Raw genomic sequence first — 23970 nt, forward strand, 5'->3', positions numbered from 1 at the left:
AAAAAAAGTCCCACGTTTGGAGCAATTTGCCCAGCTACGGTGCAGCATCTCTGTGTTCCTGACAACCTGAACATTAATGATGACTCTGTTCTAGTCAAGTGTCCCAGTGTGATAGTGAACATATACATGTAAACTGCCTCAAGCTGTGCAGAATGAGTTTTATGGTTAAAATGTGCTGTGGATTCCTGAGATACAAGTGAAGTGACCTTACCCCTTCTGTGGATATTTATCTGTGAATGAGGTAAGTTTTAGACTCTGGACAAGGAACTGGAATAAACACTAGGTGCATCTGCTTTGCTTTAAATTGTTAATCTTTCATTTAAAATCTTCAAACATCTCGGGTCTATCCTGGTTCTGTCTTCCCTTCCTAACCCTGGTATGAACTCTGTAAATGTAACTGTCTGCTCTGTGATCCTCCTGAGGACGGATTCCCTCCTCTGCCCGTGCACGAGCAGCACTGAGCATCCACAAATGTTAATCTCTTTTGAGGGTTCAGCCAGGATTTGGAGCAGATTTCAAGGAGGGGCTGAAATGAAAAAACTGCATCAGGGCGATAGATGTAGCCATCTAACAGCAGCAGCCTTTTTAAAGGTGCAGGGCGCAGTGTTTTTATCGCCTTCTCTGGTTAATTCTAGTGAGGCTGCCCTGAGGGAGGTCACTGTATATCTATCCCTGTATTATAATATTATATTGAGACAAATCACACAAAACAAACATAAAATTGGATAAAGTCACAAATGATAGAGAGATATGTTATTGTTGAAAAAGTTCAAATTATAAAATCTTACACTGTAAAGTTACTAAACTTGATCTGATGTAACAGGGATATTTTGTACAGGGCTTTAAAGTGAAAAGTAATAGAGCTACAGTCATCCAGATTTTTTATTTTTTATCATATTTGATTTCGATTTTTGCCATTATGATGAGTAGCCCTCTGTTTGGCTCTTTGCTTTTATTTTTCAGTCGTTTAACAACACTACAGTACTGATGCACTCTCACACGGTGAAAGTTTGGAACATGTTCACTGCTCTGAAGTAATTAAAGCCCCAGCAATTGAATCAACCACTCTGTCAAGGCATAATTAACTGCCGCTGTCCTTGTTTACTCCATGAATGGCTTCAGCTGAGCGGTTGACTCTTAACAGGACAGGAGGGTCTTGATACTAGACAGAACAAACCCCTGTCCTCCATAATGAGAGAATCCTCATCATTACCAGGAACAACATCAACACACAGAGCACAAACACAAACACTTCTACGTCTCAGATGGGTGAGTTCTGCACTGAGAGGATGTAGAGAGACAAGATCTCAGCATGCTGGGTGAGTGACCCACGGTTTAACCGCTGGGGCTTAAACGATTCAGTGGACCTCAAATTGCTACTGAACAAACTTAGAGACTTTTCTCATTGATAGTATAAAGAAACCCAAGTAATACTAATAAGTCGGCATTTTTACATATGACATTGCAGAGGCAGTTCTCTTTCAAAGCTCCTTTGGCTTTATTATATATATATTTAACTGAGCTGAAAACACTCCTTAAATAAAAACTCACTGAACAAAGTGAAGGGAAATGTATAATAGCTCAGGACCTTAAACTGAGATCATAAAACACAATAGGAAGTAAAAGTAATGAGAAATAAATGAAATATAATTGCTATAAACAGTACTTGTAAAAAGCACATTCATTATAATGCAGTTTTGTACATGTTCAATATAATACATGTTCAGTACAGAATATTTGTGCATATTCCAAATACTGCAGTTTATAAAAAAAAAGAAAATCACACCTGAAAAAACACAACTGAAGAGCTTCACTCCAAAGGGAGATATCCACAATTTGTAAAAAGTTAAATATTATGATGAATCGCAGAAATTAAAAGTAATTTTAGCTCTTTCTAAAAATGATTGTAACCGACATTGGTTTGACCAAATGATAATGCTTCACTTTCAGCTTCTCTTTTTAACGCAGGGAGTCAGGGGGGAGGAGGCGGGCTCATCATCCGTTCATCAGACAGGTGCGGCAGCAGAACTGACGGTAGAGCTTCTTCTCACACAGGCGGTTGGACTTGACCATCTCACAGAACACCTCATCAGCTGACGGACAGAGAGGCAGAGAATCAGCTCCTCGTTCAGCGTGTTAAGTCAGGCTGGCTTTAACATCGTCTTTTGCTTAGATCTGCTTTGCGTTAAGTGCTTCCTTCATTTCTGAGAAACTGTGATTGTTGAACCATTTTTGGAAAACATAATCTTGACATGATGCTTTACTTTGTATTATCATGCAGTCTGTATCTGGATTTATTGTCTAGATAGTAACATCTGGTCGCGGGGGCCTTTGCATTCCTACCTGGTATTATCATTAAGAAGCCTTTTCCTGCTGCCTGCACTGTGCTTGGATCCCAATATGAAAATTGATCATGCTGCTGTCTGGGCTCTCCGTGTCCTAACTTTGTTCCTCTGTAGCTAAGAGTAATTGGCCTTTTAACGCCCTGGACACGTGTTACAGATGCCATTTATAGTGGTCCAGCCAATCAAATTGTATCCACGCGTGTTCTGCATGAATTTACACATCCATTAACACACATTTATCCTTACATATTCAGATCCAGGTTGTATGTTATCATCAGGTGCCAACGGGGTCTGACATTGAACTTTAAAGGAGCCCTGTGGAACTTCCTTTGAGTTCTGCAGTTGTGAGTAAGTGTTTCTCACTACAAGACATTGTGCCGCATATTTTCATATTCTTATCCTAAACCTTAATTGTCTGCAAGCCTTGTTCATACAAACACTCCAGTTCGAACTCTCCAAACTTTTTTTTTACTGTTTTTAAAATGATTCCTTTGTTTTTATTGTGAAGCACTTTGGTCACCCTTTGGGCTGTTGGAAAGGGCTATATACAGTGGGTACGGAAAGTATTCAGACCCCTTCACTTTTTCCACATTTTGTTATGTTACAGCCTTATTCCAAAATTGATTCAATTCTTTTTTTTCCTCATCAATCTACACACCCCATAATGACAAAGTGAAAAAAGTTTTTTAGAAATTTTTGCAAGATTTTGGACAATTCCATGCTCCCAACTTTGTGGGAACAGTTTGGGGATGACCCCTTCCTGTTCCAACATGACTGTGCACCAGTGCACAAAGCAAGGTCCATAAAGACATGGATGAGAGAGTTTGGTGTGGATGAACTTGACTGGCCTGCACAGAGTCCTGACCTCAACCCGATAGAACACCTTTGGGATGAATTAGAGCAGAGACTGAGAGCCAGGCCTTCTCGTCCAGCATCAGTGTGCGACCTCACAAATGCCCTTCTGGAGGAATGGTCAAAAATTCCCATAAACACACTCCTAAACCTTGTGGAAAGCCTTCCCAGAAGAGTTGAAGCTGTTATAGCTGCAAAGGGTGGGCCGACGTCATATTAAACCCTATGGTTTAAGAATGGGATGTCACTTAAGTTCATATGCGAGTCAAGGCAGGTGAGCCAATACTTTTGGCAATATAGTGTATGTGCTGACACAGTGTCAGTAGTGAATGCAAAGTATGAGAAGATCGGGAATTGATCAAATTCTTTTAAAGCACTTAAATAAATGGATATATGTAGAGCTAATATGTTCATATCAATAATACAAATGACATTTCCTTCTTCATAAAACATATTATATTATATTATATTATATTATATTATATTATATACCAAAATAATGCCAACTGTGTGCTTGTGCATTATGCAAATAAAATGGGGACTCGCTCATAATAACATTGTGCTCAGTTTCCAGTCAAAAACCAAAGCACAGAAATGAACTATGAGCAGCAGCAATCCTCCAAGAGATGCTCCAGTGTTGCCAACCTGACGTGGGTTGTTATTTCAAACTCACCATTATTACAGGATGCATTCACAATGCAAGTCCTGCTGACCAGACTATAACCCTCTTTGCATTTGGTGCAAGTTGCTCCAGGGCCACTGCAGCTCAAACAGTTGTCCTCACATCTGGAGAGACAAAGCCAAATAAAAACCAGTAGAACAGAGCTGAAATCATGAACTAGTACATTTCCTTTTATCGACAGATGGTTGCTTGAGGTTACTGCAGAACAATTATCATGAAATTTTACTGTTAAGTGAAAATACAGCTAAAGCTAGTATATTTTTCTGCCTTTGCCAGGCATACAATTCAAATGTAACATATAACTGATTTGGAAAAAATTGTTTTGTAGGTTTTTTTTGCAGTGATATTAGTGACACACCTGTGACACATCTTATGAGGGACTCCTGCTGCCTCTCCAGAGTAGTAGCCAGGAGTACAGGTCTGCTCACACCTCCACTCCTGCTGCAGGTAGCTCTCAGCACACTGGATACACTCCTCCTTACCCGGCCCTGGAAAACACAGTTGGAAATTTAATGTCATCCAAGATGGAAACCTCCAAGTTGCCATATGACCGTTATCAGGAGCCCAGAGACAATAAAATTGTTTTCACTCATACACCTAAATCTCTTGTTTACCTTGGAATTCTAAATCAGCATTTGTCTTTTCACTGAGACGTCTTACTTCCGCTGCTCCTGCTCTTAAGGCACTGTAGAAACTGCACCTACCTGCCAAACACACTGACCTGTGCAAGTCCTGCAAGAGGAGTGGCATGGGCTGCATGTCATCTCTTCGAGATGGAAAAACGTTCCATTGGTGCATTCAGGAACACAAGTCATCCCTGCCAGACTATAAATGAAACCCAACTGTATTGCTGTGCTTTGTTTTAAACCAACGTTAAATATAAATCTTCCTGTCTTAAATACCTGTAGCCGTCTTTGCAGGAGGTGCATCTGTCTGCATACCTCAGGCATCTCATACAGCTGTCGCGACATTTCAGACACTGTCTCTGATCTGGAATAGACAGCATGCACACCATGAGGGACACAATTAACTTATGTCACATGTTTTTTACTCAACCACAAAGACTCCACAGTCACATGTTTAATCAATATCTGAATTCAATCAGAGATTAGTGATGATACTTTTCGTGAAAACAAAATAATTCAGTGTTACCAAACACATTGTGTGTATCCATGAGGCCTAAAGTCCCAGAATGTGTGCCCATACATTTGAACTACTGGGAGCCTAACCTATTCCTTTATTAGTCCCACAATGGGGAAATTTACAATGTCACAGCAGACAGGACGAGATTAAAAAAAATATGTACAGCTACAGTAGAAAAAATAGAAACACTAAAAAAAATAAGTAGAGAAATAAAAAAGACAAAAGTGTGAAAAAAAAGCAAGAGGAAACTCAAAGTTGGGCGAGAGCTGCTGTAACAGGCTGTCACTCGTGCGGGGACACACACACCCCCAATGTGTTCATTGGCTGGACCGTGAGGACAGTGACAATAATAACAGTCCATGGACCAGAGAGGCTGCAAACTGCTGATCTGTGACACTAAATGTCAGGCTAAATATCAGATACTCAATAAAAGGCCAACTGTCTGCACTGTGGAGGTGTTGACTTACTGTCATCAGCAAAGTAACCTGGGGGGCAGGTATCGCTGCAGCTAGAGTTGAGTGTGCTGAGGTAAAGGCCTCTTCGACAGGAGAGACAATCTCCGGCCGATCGGCCCGCACATCTCTCACAGCCTCTATGGCAGCGTCTACACCGACGAGACGCTACGTCCTCGAAGTGTCCCAGCGGACAGTGGCTCACACAGCTTCTACACACAGAGAGTCAGCTTACAGCAGAATATGGACTCGTAGTTATTCAACATTTACCAGCAGCAGAGCTGGTCTTGAAACAGAGAATCTAAATATTTTCAGCTCAGTAATAATAAGTTACTCCAGTTACAGTATTACTGCAGAGCTATGGCTGTAACACACTTACACAGCCATTTAAACACCTGTCTACCACTAGTGGTAGCAGATCCTTATCTGTATGACATTGTGACGATGATCAGCTTTTGTCATCATGCGGCTCAAACCTTGCTACCGCACTTCTGTGGGTGGAGATGTTTTGATTTTGTGGCACTACAGCTAAACAGAGCTTCTTTTGTTGTTGTCAAAAACAGCTGTGTGCTGAGTCTGGAGGGAAGGTTAATGAGAGCAGGGACACTGACCCAAACATTAAAATCTAAACAATCAGCCAAAATGAGTTGAAATGCTCTGTAGAGCAGAGGGGAACTGCAGAGTTAGTCATAGCTGTCTGTGGGTTAGTCATTACATGTCATTTGACCATTGTGAAGAGATTTTAAAAGAGCTTTAAAGTTTGTGATTTTCCACTTTATCTTGTCTGGGTGCGTTTCATCCTGTCGGCTCCTACCTGCCACTTTTTAAGCTGCCTGAGCTGAAGTGGACACAGTTGAGGCAGTGGTCTGCATCTGGTCCGTCACAGCCCTGGTCCCCACACTCACTGTGGCATGGTCCTTAGTGAACATCACATTGATTAGGATCAACAACGCCACCCCCACCATCATCATCATCATCACCAGTGCAAACAGCTGATGAATCTCTATCCTTTAACTGTTCTCACACATCACAAGGGCTGAGATCATTTCCACTGTGGTACCACAGGGAGACTGACACCTAACATGTGACTAAATTGTGACATGAAAGTAAAAATGAAAGACATGTTTAAAGACGTATGCTGTTTCCTGGATTTGTCTAATTCAATATTTAACCCTACAGAAAAAAAAACAATATGTTTTTCCCATATCTTCCCAACCAACCTTCTTACATTTATATAAGAAGTGCTTATATACAAATATATTTATATATATATTTTATTTATAGAAATAATAGAAAGAAATAATCGATCTCTACAAAACGCGTGCTTGTTAATATCTATATTTATCCTTGCAGTGTGCAGACTGAAGAAAATATGTTTTCACCTTTATTATTACATTTTGTGTTTCCCCAACACTCTGATCTTCTCACCATTGTACTCATCTTCTTCCTCCTCCTCCTCCTCCTCCTCCTCCTCCAGCTCTGGCTCCTCTAGGATCTCCTCTGTTGGGATCTCTAACATCCTTGAGCGAGAGTGCTGAGCACTGTGGGGCTGGTGAGGGTTCTGGGATGTCCCATAAAGAATCAGTGTCCATTCTTTGAGGTTGCCTGTGCCAAGTAACAATAATAATGGTAAAGCTGTTTTGCTGTTCTGTGCATAAGGACATCAGCTTGAATTCTAACAGCACATCTAAATGTAAACATGCTCCCGTGTTGTTTGGACCTTACCCAGCACCTCAGGATTGCGTAGCTTTGACGGTGAGTCAATAATCTCCAAAGTCCATGTGCCCTCTGTCCTCTCTCCCCAGAAATGAACCGTCATGAATTTCCAGTTCCTGAATCCCTCACTGGAACTGTCAAACAGCCTGTGAAGGGAACAGTGAGGTGAAATGACACGTTAGAAACAGACAAACTGACTTCCATAGCCACCTCACTTAGTGTCAGCTGTGGAGGTGAGAAACAAGCTTTGAACTTCTCTCAGCTCCACACAACTATTTCTGTCTTTGCATGTGAGGTCAACACTATGAATGCCTGAATGAACAGACTGTCGATATCGCCATGTTCAAACAATATCACTACCTATGGATGGCCTGTCTATGCCAAGCCACACAGATTATTAGAACAGCATTCCTCTGTGGACTTAGGGAGGATCGAACTGCAGCCACTTTGGCTCATGTCGTGCTGAGGGGAGCTGTGGATGGACTGGTAAGTCTAAAATATGATGTGGTGAAATACAAAAATATTTCAATGCATCACAGTGCCCATTAGTCACGTTTCCCACACATATAGACTGCATCCTCCATCCTCTTGCCTGGAAATACAGGCCTCACTGATGATGCCCCTTTTTTTGGCTTAAATTTCAGCACACTGTCATTTAATATCATTGTCTGTATTGTCATTTTTTCATATCCATTTACATTAGCACCTTGCAAATTCTTTCATGTTTTTTTTTAATTCAAATACTTGTGACTAAAAACGAGGACATCACTACTGACATTGCTGCGAAACCTTTAGGCCTTGATATTTCTCATTGAGGAAAGACTTTGTCGCTGAGATTAGCTTGAGCAGTGTGATCATGCCAAAAGTGTAAGCCGTCTGTGTTAGCGTTTAGTTAAATCAAAGCTCATAGCTGAACCTCACAGAGCTGCTAAAGATGTGTGACATCACTTGAATCCTTTTGTTAGACTTCAAACAGCACCTGGAGACAATAAAGGCTTTTAAAAAATGTTGTCACATATTCAGTAGATCTCCACATCACCTGGACACACGTGCTGATTGTAAAATGTCATTTCATCACAGTGAATACAGTCTCTATTTCTATGGTTGTCAAAGTCATGCTATTGTTGTGTGGAAAGCGGGAGAGAAATGGATGGGTGTGAGAATGTGGAAACTGAACAGTGGGAGCTGCTTCAGTGTGACAGGAGTTCAAAAGAGGAGAATGTGCCAGTCCTTCCGCCTGCAAAGCCACACACTGTGTTTTGATCATGCTTTTTAGAGAATTCCTCTCAGAAAGAATTTCACTCTCAGTAGAACCATTTGAGGAAAAATAGATTCAAATCTCTCGCAGTGAGTCAGTTACCATTTACGTAAAAAACAGACCATACACTCCCCTCCAAAAGTATTGGAACAGTGAGGCCAGTTCCTTTATTTTTGCTGTAGACTGAAAACATTTGGGTTTGACATCAAAAGATGAATATGAGACAAGAGATCAACATTTCAGCTTTTATTTCCAGGTATTTACATCTGGATGTGATACACAACTTAGAAGATAGCATTATTTGTAACGGAACACCAAATTTTTAGGTGAGCAAAAGTATTGGAACAGATAGACTTATGATAGATTAACGTGAAAAGACTTAATATTTAGTTGCAAATCCTTTGCTTGCAATAACTGCATCAAGCCTGTGACCCATTGACATCATCAAACTTTTGCATTCTTCTTTTGTGATGCTTTTCCAGGCTTTCAGCGCAGCCTCTTTCAGTTGTGGTTTGTTTTGGGGGGTTTCTCCCTTCAGTCTGCTCTTTAGCAGGTAAAATGCATGCTCTATAGGGTTGAAGTCTGGAGGTTGACTTGGCCAGTCTAAAAACCTCCCACTTCTTGCCCCTGGATGAACTCCTATGTTGTTTTGGCAGTGTGTTTTGGGTCATTATCTTGCTGCACCATGAAGGATCTCCCAGTCAGTTTGGTTGCATCTTTCTTTAAATTGGCAGACAAAATGTTTCTGTAGACTTCTGAGTTCATTTTGCTGCTGCCATCATGTGTTACATCATCAATGAAGATGAATGAGCCCATCCCAGAAGAAGCCATGCAAGCCCAAGCCATGACATGACCTCCACTGTGTTTCACAGATGAGCTTGTATGTTTGGGATCATGAGCAGATCCTCTCTTTCTCCAAACTTTAGCCTTTCCATCACTTTGGTAAAGGTTCATCTTTGTCTCATCAGTCCATAAAACTTTGTTCCAGAATTTTTAGGCTTGTCTCTGGACTTTTTGACAAATTCCAGCCTGGCCTTCCTATTCTTCTTGGTAATGAGTGGTTTGCATCTTCTGGTGTGGCCTCTGTACTTTTGTTCATGAAGTCTTCTGCGAACAGTAGACTGTGACACCTTCTCTCCTGCTCTCTGGAGGTTGATGCTGATGTCAACAGTTGTTTTAGGGTCTTTCTTTACAGCTCTCACAATGTTTCTGTCATCAACTGCTGCTGTTTTCCTTGGTCTACCCGTTCGATGTCTGTTACTTAGTACACCAATGGTTTCTTTCTTCTTCAGGACATTCCAAATGGTTGTACTGGCTATGGCCAACGTTTGTGCAATGACTGATTGATTTTCCATCTTCTCTCAGCTTCACAATTGCTTGTTTTTCACCCATGGACAGCTCTCTGGTTTTCTTGTTGGTTACGCCTCTAACTATAAATGCAATCTGCACAGGCAAAACCCAAATCTGAAACTGAACGTAGACATTCAGCGCTATTTATTGTTTGAATAATCAATGTAACAGGACACACCAGGGCAACAAAACACACCTGTCAGTCACATGTTCCAATACTTTTGCTCACATGAAAAATGGGTGGGTTCAAACAAAAGGTGCTATCTTCTAAGTTGTGTATCAGATCCAGATGTAAATACCTGGAAATAAAAGCTGAAATGTTGATCTCATGTCTCATATTCATCTTTTGATGTCAAACCCAAATGTTTTCAGTCTACAGTAAAAATAAAGGAATTGGCCTCACTGTTCCAATACTTTTGGAGGGGAGTGTATATTTAGTACGTGGAGCCACCACAGCCTGCAAACAAATTCTTTGTCCCGCTCAGTTTAGCAGAGATTGTGTAGATAATAACATGTTATGCAGATGAACAGCACTGTGTTGGTCACTGGGACCCAGCGGGAACTGTTTTCAATGGGAAGTTTCTGAAACTGAAACAACAGCATGAACATGAATAGATACAACTTGGGCATTTGGTAGAACCGACCCTTTATCTGTTATCTAGCTGAACCTGCAGCCTGCATCAGTGTTTACAGTGCAGCTCTCACCTCTTGGCAAGTAGCTGTGATCTCGTTCCAGACGGGGAGATGAGGTTGATCACCAGGTCTCCTCGTCGTGGGTGTGCAATCAGGATCTTGACCACCACGTGTTCCAGGTAGCCCACGTGCTGCTCAGGTTCCTCTGAACACCCGGAGGTGGTGATGCTGCTGTTCAGACTTTGGCCAGCATGGATGTATCTGGGACAGCCATAAGCATTATGCAATTACATGAAAAGCGGTAGAGTACATCGCCCTCCCACAAATACTCCACTGATTTGGACCTATAAGTATGGCTGCCTCATATGATGATGCACCAAGCACTTTGGGGTTCAGTGCCTTCCTCAAGGGCACTTTGGTAATGCCCAGAAGATGCTACAAGTCCACACTCCTTGCTGTATGGTCTGAGACGGAATTGAACCAGTAACTATCTGGTTCCCCAAACTAACCTGATGAAGCCTGCAGAACCAAATCCAACCAATCCTGAGGCCATACAGGGACTGAATGTCTTGTAATAATGGCCCCAGTACCCCATACTTCCCTTGTATCCTGCCAAGATACCCCAGGGGACGTGGTCATGAGCGTTCTCCATCTCCATCATCATCAAACATATGCAGACTGGATGAACAAAGCCACATGAGCCCTTCACTGTCCACTGTTCTCCTTATATTATCTGCATTGGTCTGAGTCTGAGGTTCAAACACCGTCTTCTCTTTAGCCCCCTGACATCAGCTTTCCCGGGGAGGAGCACACTGTTTGGCCCATTAAGAATTAAAAATCACCATGTTCTTGTCAGTCTCATTCACAATTAGCTCCATACTGCACCTGCCTGCAGTGAACCTCACCTGGTGTGTTTCTCAGGCATCTCACTGCAGGTGTGCTGAGGAGGAACAGTCCTCCACTTGGTAGCCTCCACCACCATGGCCTCTGCATTCACCAGACCAAAACCATACAGGTTGCTGACTGTGAGAAGCAAGCAGCAACGTGAGGAGACATCATATATAGAACCTCTATAATAATCTGAGGATTCAGTGTCGCTGAAATGGCCTGCACGGGGCTGTTTACTTTACACAACAAGAAAATATTTTCATACTTTTAAATATTTCAAGTATAAAACAGTCGATGTACTATGTTAGCATTAGAGGAAGAATGCAGTGTGCCTCTGTGTCCGGCAGCATTGGTCTTCCAGTCATCAGCCTTTAGGTGGACTGGTCTGGATGTCTTCACCAGAAGATGCTGCACATCCCTCCATGTCAGCAAAAGGCTGCAGAATAAAAGCACACTCATGACCTTCATCGTTGTTTGCTCTGTTTGGTTTATTTTCATTTCAGCTTCTTTTGTTCAACCAGGTTTGAAAGAAATGCACTGTTTTTTCTTTCTTTGTTGTTGTTCTTCCATTGGTCGTTTAGCCTTTTCAGTGCATTCACATATGTAGAAACAGTGATAAACTGATGATCTTCTAGAATAAAATGGTAAAATGGTCATTTAGAGAAACTGCAGACAGGTTCGATGTCTGCAGAAGACCTGAACAGACAGCAGGAAAGACAGGAGACAGACGGTGAAAGGGAAGGACAGGGTAATGAGGTGATTAGGACACAGCAAGAAACTCACTTGGCCTCTAAGGTGAGAGCTATGATTCCAGCCACAATGGGAGCAGAGACTGAAGTGCCACTATGACCATCAGTGCAGCGCTGCCGGAGGTCAGTGGTTACCTGCAAAGGGGCACAGACATTGTAAAGGATAAAACATGTAATCTAACACAAGATTTCAAGGGTATGTGGTGGTGTTCTTAGCAGTGATTTCATTTCATTTTTCTAAAAAAATCTTGTGTCACACCCAATGCTACAGCTCAGGAAGCTTCATATCATGCCAGCCTCCGCATTGTGAAAACCAGTAGGCCACAAACGATTGGTAAACAGCTATACCTACGGTTAGCCAAAGAGTTGGCACACATCATGTGTGGAGAGAAGGCTGCAGTTAAGAAGTTAAACTTTCAAACGACGCTGTGCCAAAAGAGAGAAAAGGGGCCACGGCAGATGCCAAGAGAACACACTGATTGAGCCCATCAAAATTGTGCTATTGCTCCTTTCAGCTAGAAGACCGATGTTGCAGATTTGGCCAATTTGCTTGTTTGTGTCAGATATGAATATGGTGCAGCTCTCTTCTGTCAGTCACTGGAAATTAGAAAATATGTGCTGAAGTCTGCAGCTGGAACGGATCAGGTCTGCTTACTGTCCCAACAGTCTAAACACAAAGACACAGCATTCAGTTTTTTAAGGCACCAAATATCCATTTAAACTTTTCAATCCTTTTTAAATGTTTCTTTTTACAGTGTCTTGTGTTTCTTTGGTATATTGTCAAATTTCTATTATGTCCTATGTAAAGTACTTTGAATCAGCCAGTTGTTTTAAGGTGCTATCAAAAAACTGGATGCATTATGTTCTTCACGATTATTTCTATTAGTCAGAGTTTCAGGCATGTGGTTACAATCAGGTCTCAAGTGGCCAGGTCTCCCTGCCTGGTGGCCATTTTTACTCAAATGGAACAGAACTTTTTAATATGCCACTATTATCGATGACTATTTATCGCTGCCACTTATCTACATTGATCAAGTCTCTTTCAGGGCCCTCGCTGGGAGTGTGGCATACTTGCACCATCCAATAGGCTGCTGCTGTGGCAGCTAGAATGGGCTTGTGCATGTGGTGAGTCACTTTTCTGTGTGAGCAGGCATGAATACTGACTGTTACCGACATGACATGAATACCGGACTGTTGATAATCCACCTTAACCTAACAGGCACTGTTTTTTTCCACAAAAATAGGCAGTTTGAAAGAGAGAATGAATCAGCTGGTCTCCATAAATTAGATTTGCACACAACATCTCAATTTATCAATCCAGAGGCCACAGTGCCACTGAGAGTGGCCATTTTTAAAGAAGATACATATGAAGAATGTTGTAGAGTTCACATGGAGAATAAGTCAGCTTTGGATTTTAACAAAGTGGAGGAGGTTGTCCGCCCACATTGAGCCTGGGTCTGTTCGAGGTTTCTTCCCGTTAAAGGGGAGTTTTTCCTGCCACTGTTGCTCAATATAATATCTGATGCTTGCTCATGTGGGAATTCTTGAATCCTTAATTTTGAATTCCTGAATCATTGGGTCTCTCTCTAAGTAAAGAGTTTGGTCTAGACCTGCTCTTTATGTAAAGCGTCTTGAGACAACGGTGTTGTGAATTGGCGCTATATAAATAAAGATTGATTGATTTTAATGTTTATATTGTTATAATGTTTAGAATCAGAATCAGAATTCCTTTAATAATCCCCAGGTGGAAATTGCTTTTTGTTACACACAGCTCCAAAAGAATAAGAATAAACTTCAAACACAAAAGTCAAAAATATAAATATATAAAAGTATGTATTAAAAATTATGTATCAAAAATTATTATTAGAAATTATTACACAGAGGTAAATTATTGCACCAGGTGAGTCCAGAGTCTTATAATAATAATAATAATACCACTACTAATAATAATAGCATAACAACATGTACATTCAGAGTAAGGCCTTATACTATATAACACTAATAATACTACTATCACTACTACTACTACCAATAATAACATATAACAACATGTACACTCATGTTGTTAACCCTAACCCTAACCCTAGTTATAGCTGTGTAACAGATTTGCAGACTCTATGATTAATACTAAGTGATACATATTATATTTTGTAAGAATATTATAACAAATTCTGTCATAATTGAAGTTTGATACATTGCAGATTTATGGCACATTATCAATAAACTGAAATCATACGCAGCATTTCATTTCATGCCACTGATTAGCATCACTGCTGAGTCAAATTTTCTGTTTCCTTGCAGCGGATAAATAATCAAGTTTCTACTGGTACATAACAGACTTAAAAATGTGTCTATATACACTGCGGTGAAATAATGTCTTTATAATAATATCTTTCTTGCAAAACAGCAGGAATTTTATTAAGCTTTAAGTGTTAAGTGTGAGATTATGTCAGCCTCTGTGTTGTTATCCATGCTTGTTGTGCTTTGAACTTCAGATCAGCCTACAGTAGGTTAATACAAGCAAAACTAATACCTGCCTAACTCTGTAGACCTGTTTAACATACCTATTGATCCTTTGCTCAAAGGCCATAATCAGACATAAAACAGGTCTAACACTGAAAGTCTGCCCCTTTCATGCTGGCACACATAAGCTCTATTTGTTTGGCAGCTCTGCGAGACACCCTGTGTGTGGTAACCTCTCCACAACCCGACCCCACTGTTTGGCCGGACTCCACCTTACTCACTACACTAGAGCGCTGCCTCTCCTGTCACTCTAGTTAGTTTTACACAAGCCAAAGCATAATATTTACACTGAGGAACACAGTGTGGGGCCGGGCTGCAGAGGGACATGGCTGGGAGCCACGGTCCAAACTGGACACAGCTCCAGATTCACACAGTTTGTCCTCTGCTGCAGCAGCACTCATTAATATCCTTTTGTCTCCTGTTGTGGACAGAACTCAGTACGTCTCTTCACTTGGTCATCTTTCCCCTATTTTCTATCTTCTCTCCACCTGATGTGAGAAGCACACCACAGTCAAAGTAAACACAGCCTCTGCTGGTCTCCTCCCACACACACACACACACACACACACATGCATAGACAAATACACACATTACAGTGTAACATACACTGGTCTGAAGGCAGACACTAGAGGGAGGAAGAGCAGACATGTGGCTGCGTGAGGATAATGTGCTGCAGAGGAAAAGGCAAAAGGCAATCAATGATGAAATTCTTCGCCAGTATTTAGTTTCTGTCTGCATCTCTTTGTTAACCTGAATACACTGAAACCAACAATGAGCTCAATGCCATGTTAATACGCTGAGAATCTAGCGGCTAGCCTGAACCACCATGTCAAGTGGGCAACAGTGCAGGAAACATGTGGAGCGACAGCAGAAAATGAATTGACTTCACCCATAATTTGTTGGCAACCTTATAAAATGATATATGTAAAATTGTCACATTGAAACAATTTCACATATCCAGCAGATAACCATGTGAATGTAAGTCCAGCAGTGACTCTCCTTTTACCTCTGTTTTGGTCTCCACCCAGTCACCAACAAAATTATCTGGCACTTCAGAAGCTAAATGCTCCACTTTATTCACCAGCTAGTAGCTAACTTTACCTGTCTGCTATTTGGTGCTGGCCGTGTGACATCGTAGTGTTTTATTAGTTTATTACTGCTTTTTTACAGAAAAAAAAGAGATGAAACCAAAACAATGAGCTAAAAGAGGCTGAAAAAGTTATGATATTTGCAACTGCTTTTTACCAATTAAGAATATTCATTTTCATACCCAGTTAAGCCACAGTCACACAGTACTGGGCTGAACTTGTCTGTGTGTGTGTGTGCTGTTATGTCACGTTATACGGTACATCCAACTGTCTGAAACAGCCATTTATCCAGTACTCACAATCTTCCTCTCGTTAAACTCTCCACTGCTGTAGGTTGTGGCCATGATGGAGCTGCATGCCTCCAGGTACCAGGGCTTGTTTCCGCTCTCTGTGGTGCTGGAGATGGAGATGGTGTAGATACTGCTGGTGTAACCATCACATGAACAGTGGTCACCCTGCCGACCACCGTTACCTGACGCCCAGACAAAAATGGAGCCCAGACCTTTGCGGCCCTGTGTGACATAAATATATATTTATGCTGTGCTGTGATTCCACTCTGACATCATCATATATACATCAGTCTGCTTTTTCCTTTGTCAAACCTTCTTGATGCCTTGCTCAAAAACCTGCTTAGTCAGCTGCCCTGGACCGTCCACTGTCTTGCCATCATCTTTTGGCCCCCAGCTGGAACTGTAGATGTCAATGTAGTCGGGTCGGATTCCCAGGGACTTGGCCTCTACTATATCAGTCACATCACCGTCCAGCATTCGAATCCCTGTGTCCAAGGTAACACTGATCAGATAAAGTCAGATAAAGCCACGTCTGACTGAAAAGTTTGAATTACCGCCTCCAGCAGCCAGTCAAGTTTACATCCATGCCTGTCCAGACCCAAGACCCATGAGTGTTCATTAGCTCGGCAGACACCAAGAAACCTTTTTCAAATCATGTAGTGAAATACTGATGAGGAAATGGTGTGTGTGCGTGTGTGTGTGTGTGTGTGTGTGTGTGTGTGTGTGTTTTTTTTTCTTTTGGATACTCACAGGTATGTAATTCTGTGTTTTGCTGTATCATCGTGATGAGGCTTAGTTCACACTGGCAATATTTTAGGAAACCAACTAGTCTACATGCTCTGGTTATAACCTGGCTGGTTATACTGGTGCCTCTACCAACACTACAAGCCATGATCATCTAAAAGAATCTTAAATTGTCCCAGAATATTGCAATAATTGACACATAAGACACAAGACAAACAGTAGGATCAGGATTCATCAACTGGGAGCCACAAATGCCACCGAATACCAAACTTTGTGAATATCCAAACAGTGCTGGATAAGTGAACCTTTGGCTGCTAGCGGCCAGATGAAAAAGCCAACTGATTCTCTCATTCCCAGAGCTACACTGCTAGAGAAGAGAAGAGAAGTAGAAAGAGAGTAAAGAAAAAGGACAAAGAGCTCTACCTCCAATGTGAGCATTGTAGGCGACTCCGACGATGCAGTGGGAGTTATTGGCCCCGGCTGCAACTTCACCTGCACACCGAGTTCCATGTCTACGTGTACACAGAGAGCAAACACAGAAATCATGATCTGACATACAGCTGTGCACCTGTTTCAATGCCAAGTCCAAGGCAAATTACTGGAAATGTTTCTAGGGAACATATCTGAAATTTAAAAATCCTTATTTTCTAAACCAACATTCAATGTGCATATCATTCAAAGAGTAGATGTCATCACGTCACCTGCAGAAAGAGAAATTACTATTGAGGCTGCACCTCAATGCCTACAGTTAATGGAAACATAGTGGGAAACAGCAGACAGCACACAAAACCTGTATCTCCCACAGCCATTCTACGAGCATCAGGAAACACCATGTTGAATTTATAAAAGACAGAGAACATGGGGACCATCCTGAAACTCCTGCCATCACTTTCAAACATTCACAGTATTCCAGGAATTGTCTCCATCCACTTCAGTTTGTGATTTTTTACTGTGGGTTCTGAATTTCATGGAGACAATTGGGAAATGATAATTTTTCTTCTTCTGTGATGTATGATCTTCTGTGTGATCATTAACACAAAACGGTGAGTCATCAGTCTTACATTCCTTAGAGCTGACATCAAAACCTAATTTACTTATTGTATTAAAAGTTTATTTATTTATTCATTTATGTATTTACATTTTACATCTTATTGCCATAACCATTGTTGAACCCTAGAACACTAACATCAGGTCACGTGATTTTCATTGTGTGTCTTTCTTTTTTTCCCCACATTTTTCACTAATTTTAGAGCCTTTTTATAGGATGATGATACCTTTTTTTCGTTTTATGAGATGTTGTGTAGGGGAAAATAAAAGAAGAGTACTTCAATTTGCACGTATTTTTTATCGGGTACATTATTTCGGGTAAAATATACCCGACGTTAGTGATGGTGTTACTAACTGTTAGGTTAGTGTTCTGGGGTTAAGGTATCACTTTTCCTTTTAGATTTTCACAAGGTTATATTTTTGTGTTATGATGTATCATCTTGATGAGGATTCACACAATGTTATACTGCCAATATTTCATGAAAACAACTAGTCTACATGCTCCGAATACAACTATGAATATCATATGGCTCCATTGTAATACTGTGGATCAAGCTGTGGCTCTTGATGGCCAGACTGTGTTCCGAGATGTCAGAAGGCAAGACTCTGACCAGGGGAGGTGGACTGTGTTCACATCAGTGATGCTTGGTGCTCGAACACAGTCAAAGTCGATGGACAATATTTCCCAGATGTAGAACTTTTGATGTTGAGATGAAGACCATTTTATCAGCACTATTCTGTTGATGCTGTTAACATTCCCCCAGACTCAATATTCAAAAATGCACCACAGAAATATTTCCTGTATAACTGTACATATATGCAAACAGTATATGCATATAATTAACTGTACATGCTGTTACTTTATTCTGTTCTAAATTTAATTATTTGGATATAATGTTGTAGTGCAATCCTGTTCTGTTCAATGACAAATAAATGACCTTAATACATTGATAAATAAACAGTTTGTAGCTGTGCACAATGACCAAAACCTTGTCACTGCTTCCAACCAGCCCGAACACGACACACACATAAACCGCACAGCTGTATTATTATTACTATGTATGTACAACTAATGTTGCACTTCTGATAGAAGTAGTTGTGTGAAAAGTAAAAACAGAAGTTAACTTACATGTTTTCGTTGCGAGAGTCATAACGTGGTGTAGGGTCATGGTCATTCCCATTGACATCATAACTTGCTAGATGGTCCTACAGAAATGATAAAGGACAACAGAGGAGATGGGAACGCATAGACAGAGAAAACAGTCCAGCAGCCAGAAGTGAAGCAGACTGAAGTGTGTCCCTGTTTGGAGATGGTCGGATGGATAGCACATACATAGTTCTGAACCAGATCAGGGTGGTTCCTCTCGATGCCGTCATCCAATATGGTGACCACCACATTCTTGCCGGTGTAGCCCCTCTGCCAGGCTGCCAGAATGTTCATGTCTGAGCGACATCGGCTGCTCTTATCATTGCAGTGCTGAGAAGAAACACGGAGGGCAAATACCGGCAATGAATGTAGCCTCGACTCGTCAAAATGGAAATAACCACAAGAATGATTCAGTTCGCTGCACTTACAATGTACCACATGTTGGACCATTTAGGGTCATTGAAATTAATGAAGCTTGGGTCACTTTGCCTCTTTACTCTTGCTTTTACTAGCTGCTGCTGGGCCCAGTCCACCTAAATGGAAATGGCAGGAACACTATAAGTCATTTGTGTCAAGTGTCAAAAAAGAGCCATAATTTTTACTAATGAAATCCTTGTAAAATATTTATTCAAATATATAGAATAATATTTTTGTGCAGGACAAGACAAGAACTTGGATGTTTCAAAATCAAAAAAATTACCTACAGGTAAATATTAAATAGGTTATTACTGTATGTAAGAATGTAAGCATACCCTGACTTTTGACACCCATGCAGACACAGCTGACTGCAGCAGCTACCATAGTGTCAGATCGTGGTTTGCTCAAAGGTTCTCTGTAAAATATGTCAGCATCTCACACCAAAACTAATGTGTGGTAAAGGTGGCGGGGGGGCTGGAGTCAATCATAGCTGACTTTGGGGGAAAGGCGGGGAACACCCTGGACTGGTCGCCAGCCAATCACAGGGCAGACACGTAGTGACAGACAATTATCTACGCTCACACTCACACCTAAGGGCAATTTAGAGTCACCAGTTAACCTGCATGTCTTTGGACTGTGGGAGGAAAATCCACAGGGAGAACATGCAAACTAAACACAGAAAGGCTCCAGGTTCAAACCACAAACCTGCCGGCCAGCGGATTTGAACCTGAAACCTTCCTGCTGTGGGATATCAGTGTTATAGTATATACAATTAAATATGAAATTATATGAACGTGTTAAAATCGTATTATCAATATAACAATATTATACTATTATATTAACATAATACTTTTTATTTAATGTCACTGTATTATATAATTTATATACTAATTTATACTAATTGCTAACAGGACAGATGCAGACTGAGCCAGAATGCCAGTCTGTGCTCTCAGTCTCCTCCTCAGAACAACGTGTTCCCCTTGTTCTGTCTATCTATAATCTATTTAACTAAAGTTGTTGTTAAAAAGTTGAACATTGCTCAATAATCCTGTTTATATTGAGTGGGGTGTGTGCTGTGTGGGTGGTGATGTAAGACTGGTGGTCCAGTCTGAGTTAAAACATCCTGCGTCATTTTTCATTCCCAGTCCGTCCCTGCAACCGTCCACACAATGCAGGAGGCATCTTTCAGTAGTGGATAATTTACTTATTATTTAAGTGGAGAAGAATACTCTGTAGAATCACTGTAAATCATGAGAGATGCTCAGCATTTTCACAGTACTGTAGGAACCAATGAAATGGAAAACATGCAGTTATGACAGAAATATGTGTGCTGCAGTCAGTGTGGTCATTTAAACTATATTTAGGGTTGGTAGGTCTGCTTGGAAGGCTTCAGACAAGAGGAAAATGTGTTCATGTCAGCAAATCTCCTCCGTTGTACATTTCGACTGCACTTGAAAGAAACTGGTCCAAAGTCTCACCTCGGGATCCATATGGATGAAGCTGTGGGGGCCCTTCAAAGAGTACGCAGCTCTGCGAACCACTCTGCTGTGGTGGAAATGGTAATGGTCCTCCAGACTTCCTATCTGACCAAACACATCCAACAGCAACAAGCATCAAGAAAGTCACATCAATTTCACTGAAGCTTAAACTACAAGCGGCTAAATGCTAAATAGAATATCTGTGAGCGGCTCTTATCTAAACGGCTTTTACAAATAAAAAGCCCTTATTCTACAAAGTTTGCTGAGTTCATGCACATTCGGACCATCTTAATGATATCATCTAATAAATATGCAGGATTCTCAGCACATGTGCACAGCTGGCACACTGCAGTCATATTCTTCAGACTCTGACTCAAACCATTCCTCTCACTGCATCTGTCTTCATCCTCTCCATACCCCCTCCAAGCACAGATACCGTGTGTTGCTCTCTGTTACAGACTGTATTAGTGGCTAAAATCAGGTTTTTGGTACCACTGACTAATAAAGCAACATTCACACATGGCTTAGAAAAAGGTTGAAAGGATGCGTCTGTCCAAGGCTACAGCCTGTCCGTCCTTGGGAGCTGGATCTGTGGTGCTCCCGGAGGTTTCTCTTTTCCCACTGGGTTTTTTGAGTTTTTCCTTCCTGAAGAAGGAGGGTCATAAAGGGCAGGTGATGCCTCGGACTGATCCACCGGACTGATCCTTTGGCCTCATCGACTGCTGGACTCTTTATTAGATTGTTTGTTCTGTTACACTTCTTGTTTAAAATAAATTGAATTGAATTGAATTGAAATAAGATGTCATTTTATTAAAGTTAATGCCAATGACCAATGTTCTGATGGTTTATAGAACACAAAGATGGCGATGGTGCACATCCGTTGCTACAGGTGCAGGACAACAAACTCAGCTGCAAGCTCCTAAAATTCTAATGATGCAACATTTTGACCCACGAGCTCTTCGTCAGGTAAACATCCATGTGGACAAAAAGCAGGCAAACATAAAAAAAAGGACAGTTCCACCTACGTATAAGAGAGCACACGATATAAATAAAACCCATTGTGCCAAAATGATATACTATGCACATAAAACCCGCCTGTAAAAGGACTGTAGCCCTCACAGGACATATGCAATACACATTTCTGCTTCTATGTTGAATTCCTCATTTAAACCATCTTATTATCAGTTAAATCCTAACTGTAGGTTAGTGCATACAACCCATCAGTTATAAGCCATTATTAAGAGCACGTTTATGGGCTGTGCTATTTGGTAATAATGCAGTCAAAATTACATTAAAATAAGTGTGTGTGGGTTTCACAATTCGTAATTAGCCACCAAGTCAAGAGATTTCTCTGTTAACAAATGGATTTTAGTCCAGATAATCTACAGTGACCTGCTGGGGGAGGTTAAGGACCAGCAACCTGGCAACCTAAAAGTTAATCTTATCAATGGCTTATAATGGATTCATAAAGATTTAATAAATCAGTTATCATCTGTGGTTAAAGCCATTAGTTATAAAAACCTTTATAAAGACTCGGCATATTAGAAAGTGGTTGTTGTAAACTTTCTCATCAGAAGACAAACGTGAATTCTCAAATGTTTCTATCATCCCATAATATGTTCATCATCTTCCTTCAGATGTATTTAGGCCATTTTCTATCGTAGCTTCCACAGAGTGGGACACAGATGTTCCTAAGGAACAGTGAACATTATTTCCTAACAAATCATCAGACATGAAGGTGTCATTACCTGTCCCAGGTTCATGTATCCATATTTCGCTGCGATTTTATCAGCTTGTCCCAGACCACCTGAGACCCGCACCGCCCAGTGGTTTGTATAAACGTCCCGGTGTCCAGAGCCCACTGACTGGCTGCTTTCAACACTTAGCATGATGAGAAGCAAAAGTAACGTCATCCTGACCTCAAAGCTGCAGAAGCAGAGTGGGTTTACGGAACAAGTTCACCGAGCAGAGCAAAAAAAAAAAAAAAGTGTGTCAGAAGTGCATGATCCTGTTGTGGCCACGTCCCGGTGAAATTTCCTGTCCGGTCTGAAACTTGCCCCCATGGCTGTGTGTGTGTGTGTGTGTGTGTGTGTGTGTGTGTGTGTGTGTGTGTGTGTGTGTGTGTGTGTGTGTGTGTGTGTGTGTGTGCGTAGGTGGGGGGCTGTGCGATCTGAGCGCAGAGCAGCAGCCAATGGCGCACAGAGGCTGGAGTCCGCCGCAGGGACACGGAACGTCAGAGGGACGTCTGCACCCTCTTGATGCTGCACCCACTCACCTGCACCCACTTACCTGCACGGAGGATGACGTCTACACCACGTAATATTCGAAAACAAACGAAAACATGATCATTAATATTCATTATGATCAAATATAATCATCGAAACACTTCCCACGGTTGATTCCTGCCTTCACGTCTTTGGAATCTGTGTCACCAAGCTGATAATAATAATAATAATAATAATAATAATAATAATAATAATAATAATAATAATAACAATGATAATAATTTAAATAATCCAACTAATTTGATAGTTTAAAGATTTAATTGAAAACTTAAAGATGGCAGAAATGATTGAGGACATGCAAATATAATAATATTAATAATAATAATAATAATAATAATGACAATGATAATAAGAATAATAATTTATGTCCAATAAGGTTTTTCACATCTCCTAATGTGTGTGTGTGTGTGTGTGTGTGTGTGTGTGTTTGGGCGGGGGTAAGCTGGTACAGACACACTGTTTGGCAGGTCTTTGCCCTGGCTGAGGCTCTGGGCTGCTGGCAGACTGACAGGTTTGTGTTTGAAGTTCTCAGGTAGGATATGTGTCAGTGACCAGTGAATCTCCATCTTCTACAAACAAAAAGCAAAAAGACTTGGAGTCCTGCTGGACCAGCAGATGTCGTGCATGGATTCATGACCACTATCAGAGTTATATTTTTTCAATATCCATGTTCCACAGCTTCAAATGATGTCTCGGATTCTGTCCACTGGCTTTGTGATGGCATGAATGGACGTTTGTGATTTCTTCACCTCCTCTGCTTCTCCCTAAAATGACGGTGGTAGTGCCTCACTGACTTGTGTTGTGTTAACAATGCTGCCATCTACGGAGGAAACAGGTAGAACCCATCGGCACTGTTCAGCACCACGTAAACACAACAGTGCTG

At 41.2% G+C, this 23970-nt stretch overlaps 1 protein-coding gene across 1 annotated transcript; it reads right to left on the bottom strand.

Annotated features, from left to right (window-relative positions):
* Positions 1-1796: 1796 nt before the first annotated feature.
* On the bottom strand, positions 1797-22715 carry pcsk6 (proprotein convertase subtilisin/kexin type 6). Its single transcript, XM_070827501.1, has 21 exons — positions 22551-22715; positions 20803-20907; positions 19336-19440; positions 19094-19237; positions 18890-18966; positions 17137-17225; positions 16282-16454; positions 15979-16191; positions 12103-12203; positions 11652-11755; positions 11337-11454; positions 10504-10692; positions 7200-7336; positions 6903-7079; positions 6289-6391; positions 5490-5686; positions 4782-4869; positions 4601-4704; positions 4238-4367; positions 3871-3983; positions 1797-2093 (listed from the first exon to the last, which is right to left on the bottom strand). Exons 1-21 carry the CDS (start codon positions 22713-22715, stop codon positions 1996-1998), a joined length of 2730 nt encoding a protein of 909 aa, XP_070683602.1. The 3' UTR covers positions 1797-1995.
* Positions 22716-23970: the final 1255 nt, after the last annotated feature.

The sequence above is a fragment of the Pempheris klunzingeri genome, chromosome 1 (assembly GCF_042242105.1).
Source record: "Pempheris klunzingeri isolate RE-2024b chromosome 1, fPemKlu1.hap1, whole genome shotgun sequence".
Lineage (NCBI taxonomy): Eukaryota > Metazoa > Chordata > Actinopteri > Acropomatiformes > Pempheridae > Pempheris > Pempheris klunzingeri.

Excerpts from the sequence above, each read along its gene's own strand:
- pcsk6 (XM_070827501.1), bottom strand. The coding sequence starts at position 22,715 with ATGACGTTACTTTTGCTTCTCATCATGCTAAGTGTTGAAAGCAGCCAG. Across the intron at positions 19,441-20,802 it reads TCATCCATATGGATCCCGAG|GTGGACTGGGCCCAGCAGCA; the intron begins GTGAGACTTTGG and ends ATTTCCATTTAG. Across the intron at positions 10,693-11,336 it reads ATGCCTGAGAAACACACCAG|ATACATCCATGCTGGCCAAA; the intron begins GTGAGGTTCACT and ends TGGCTGTCCCAG.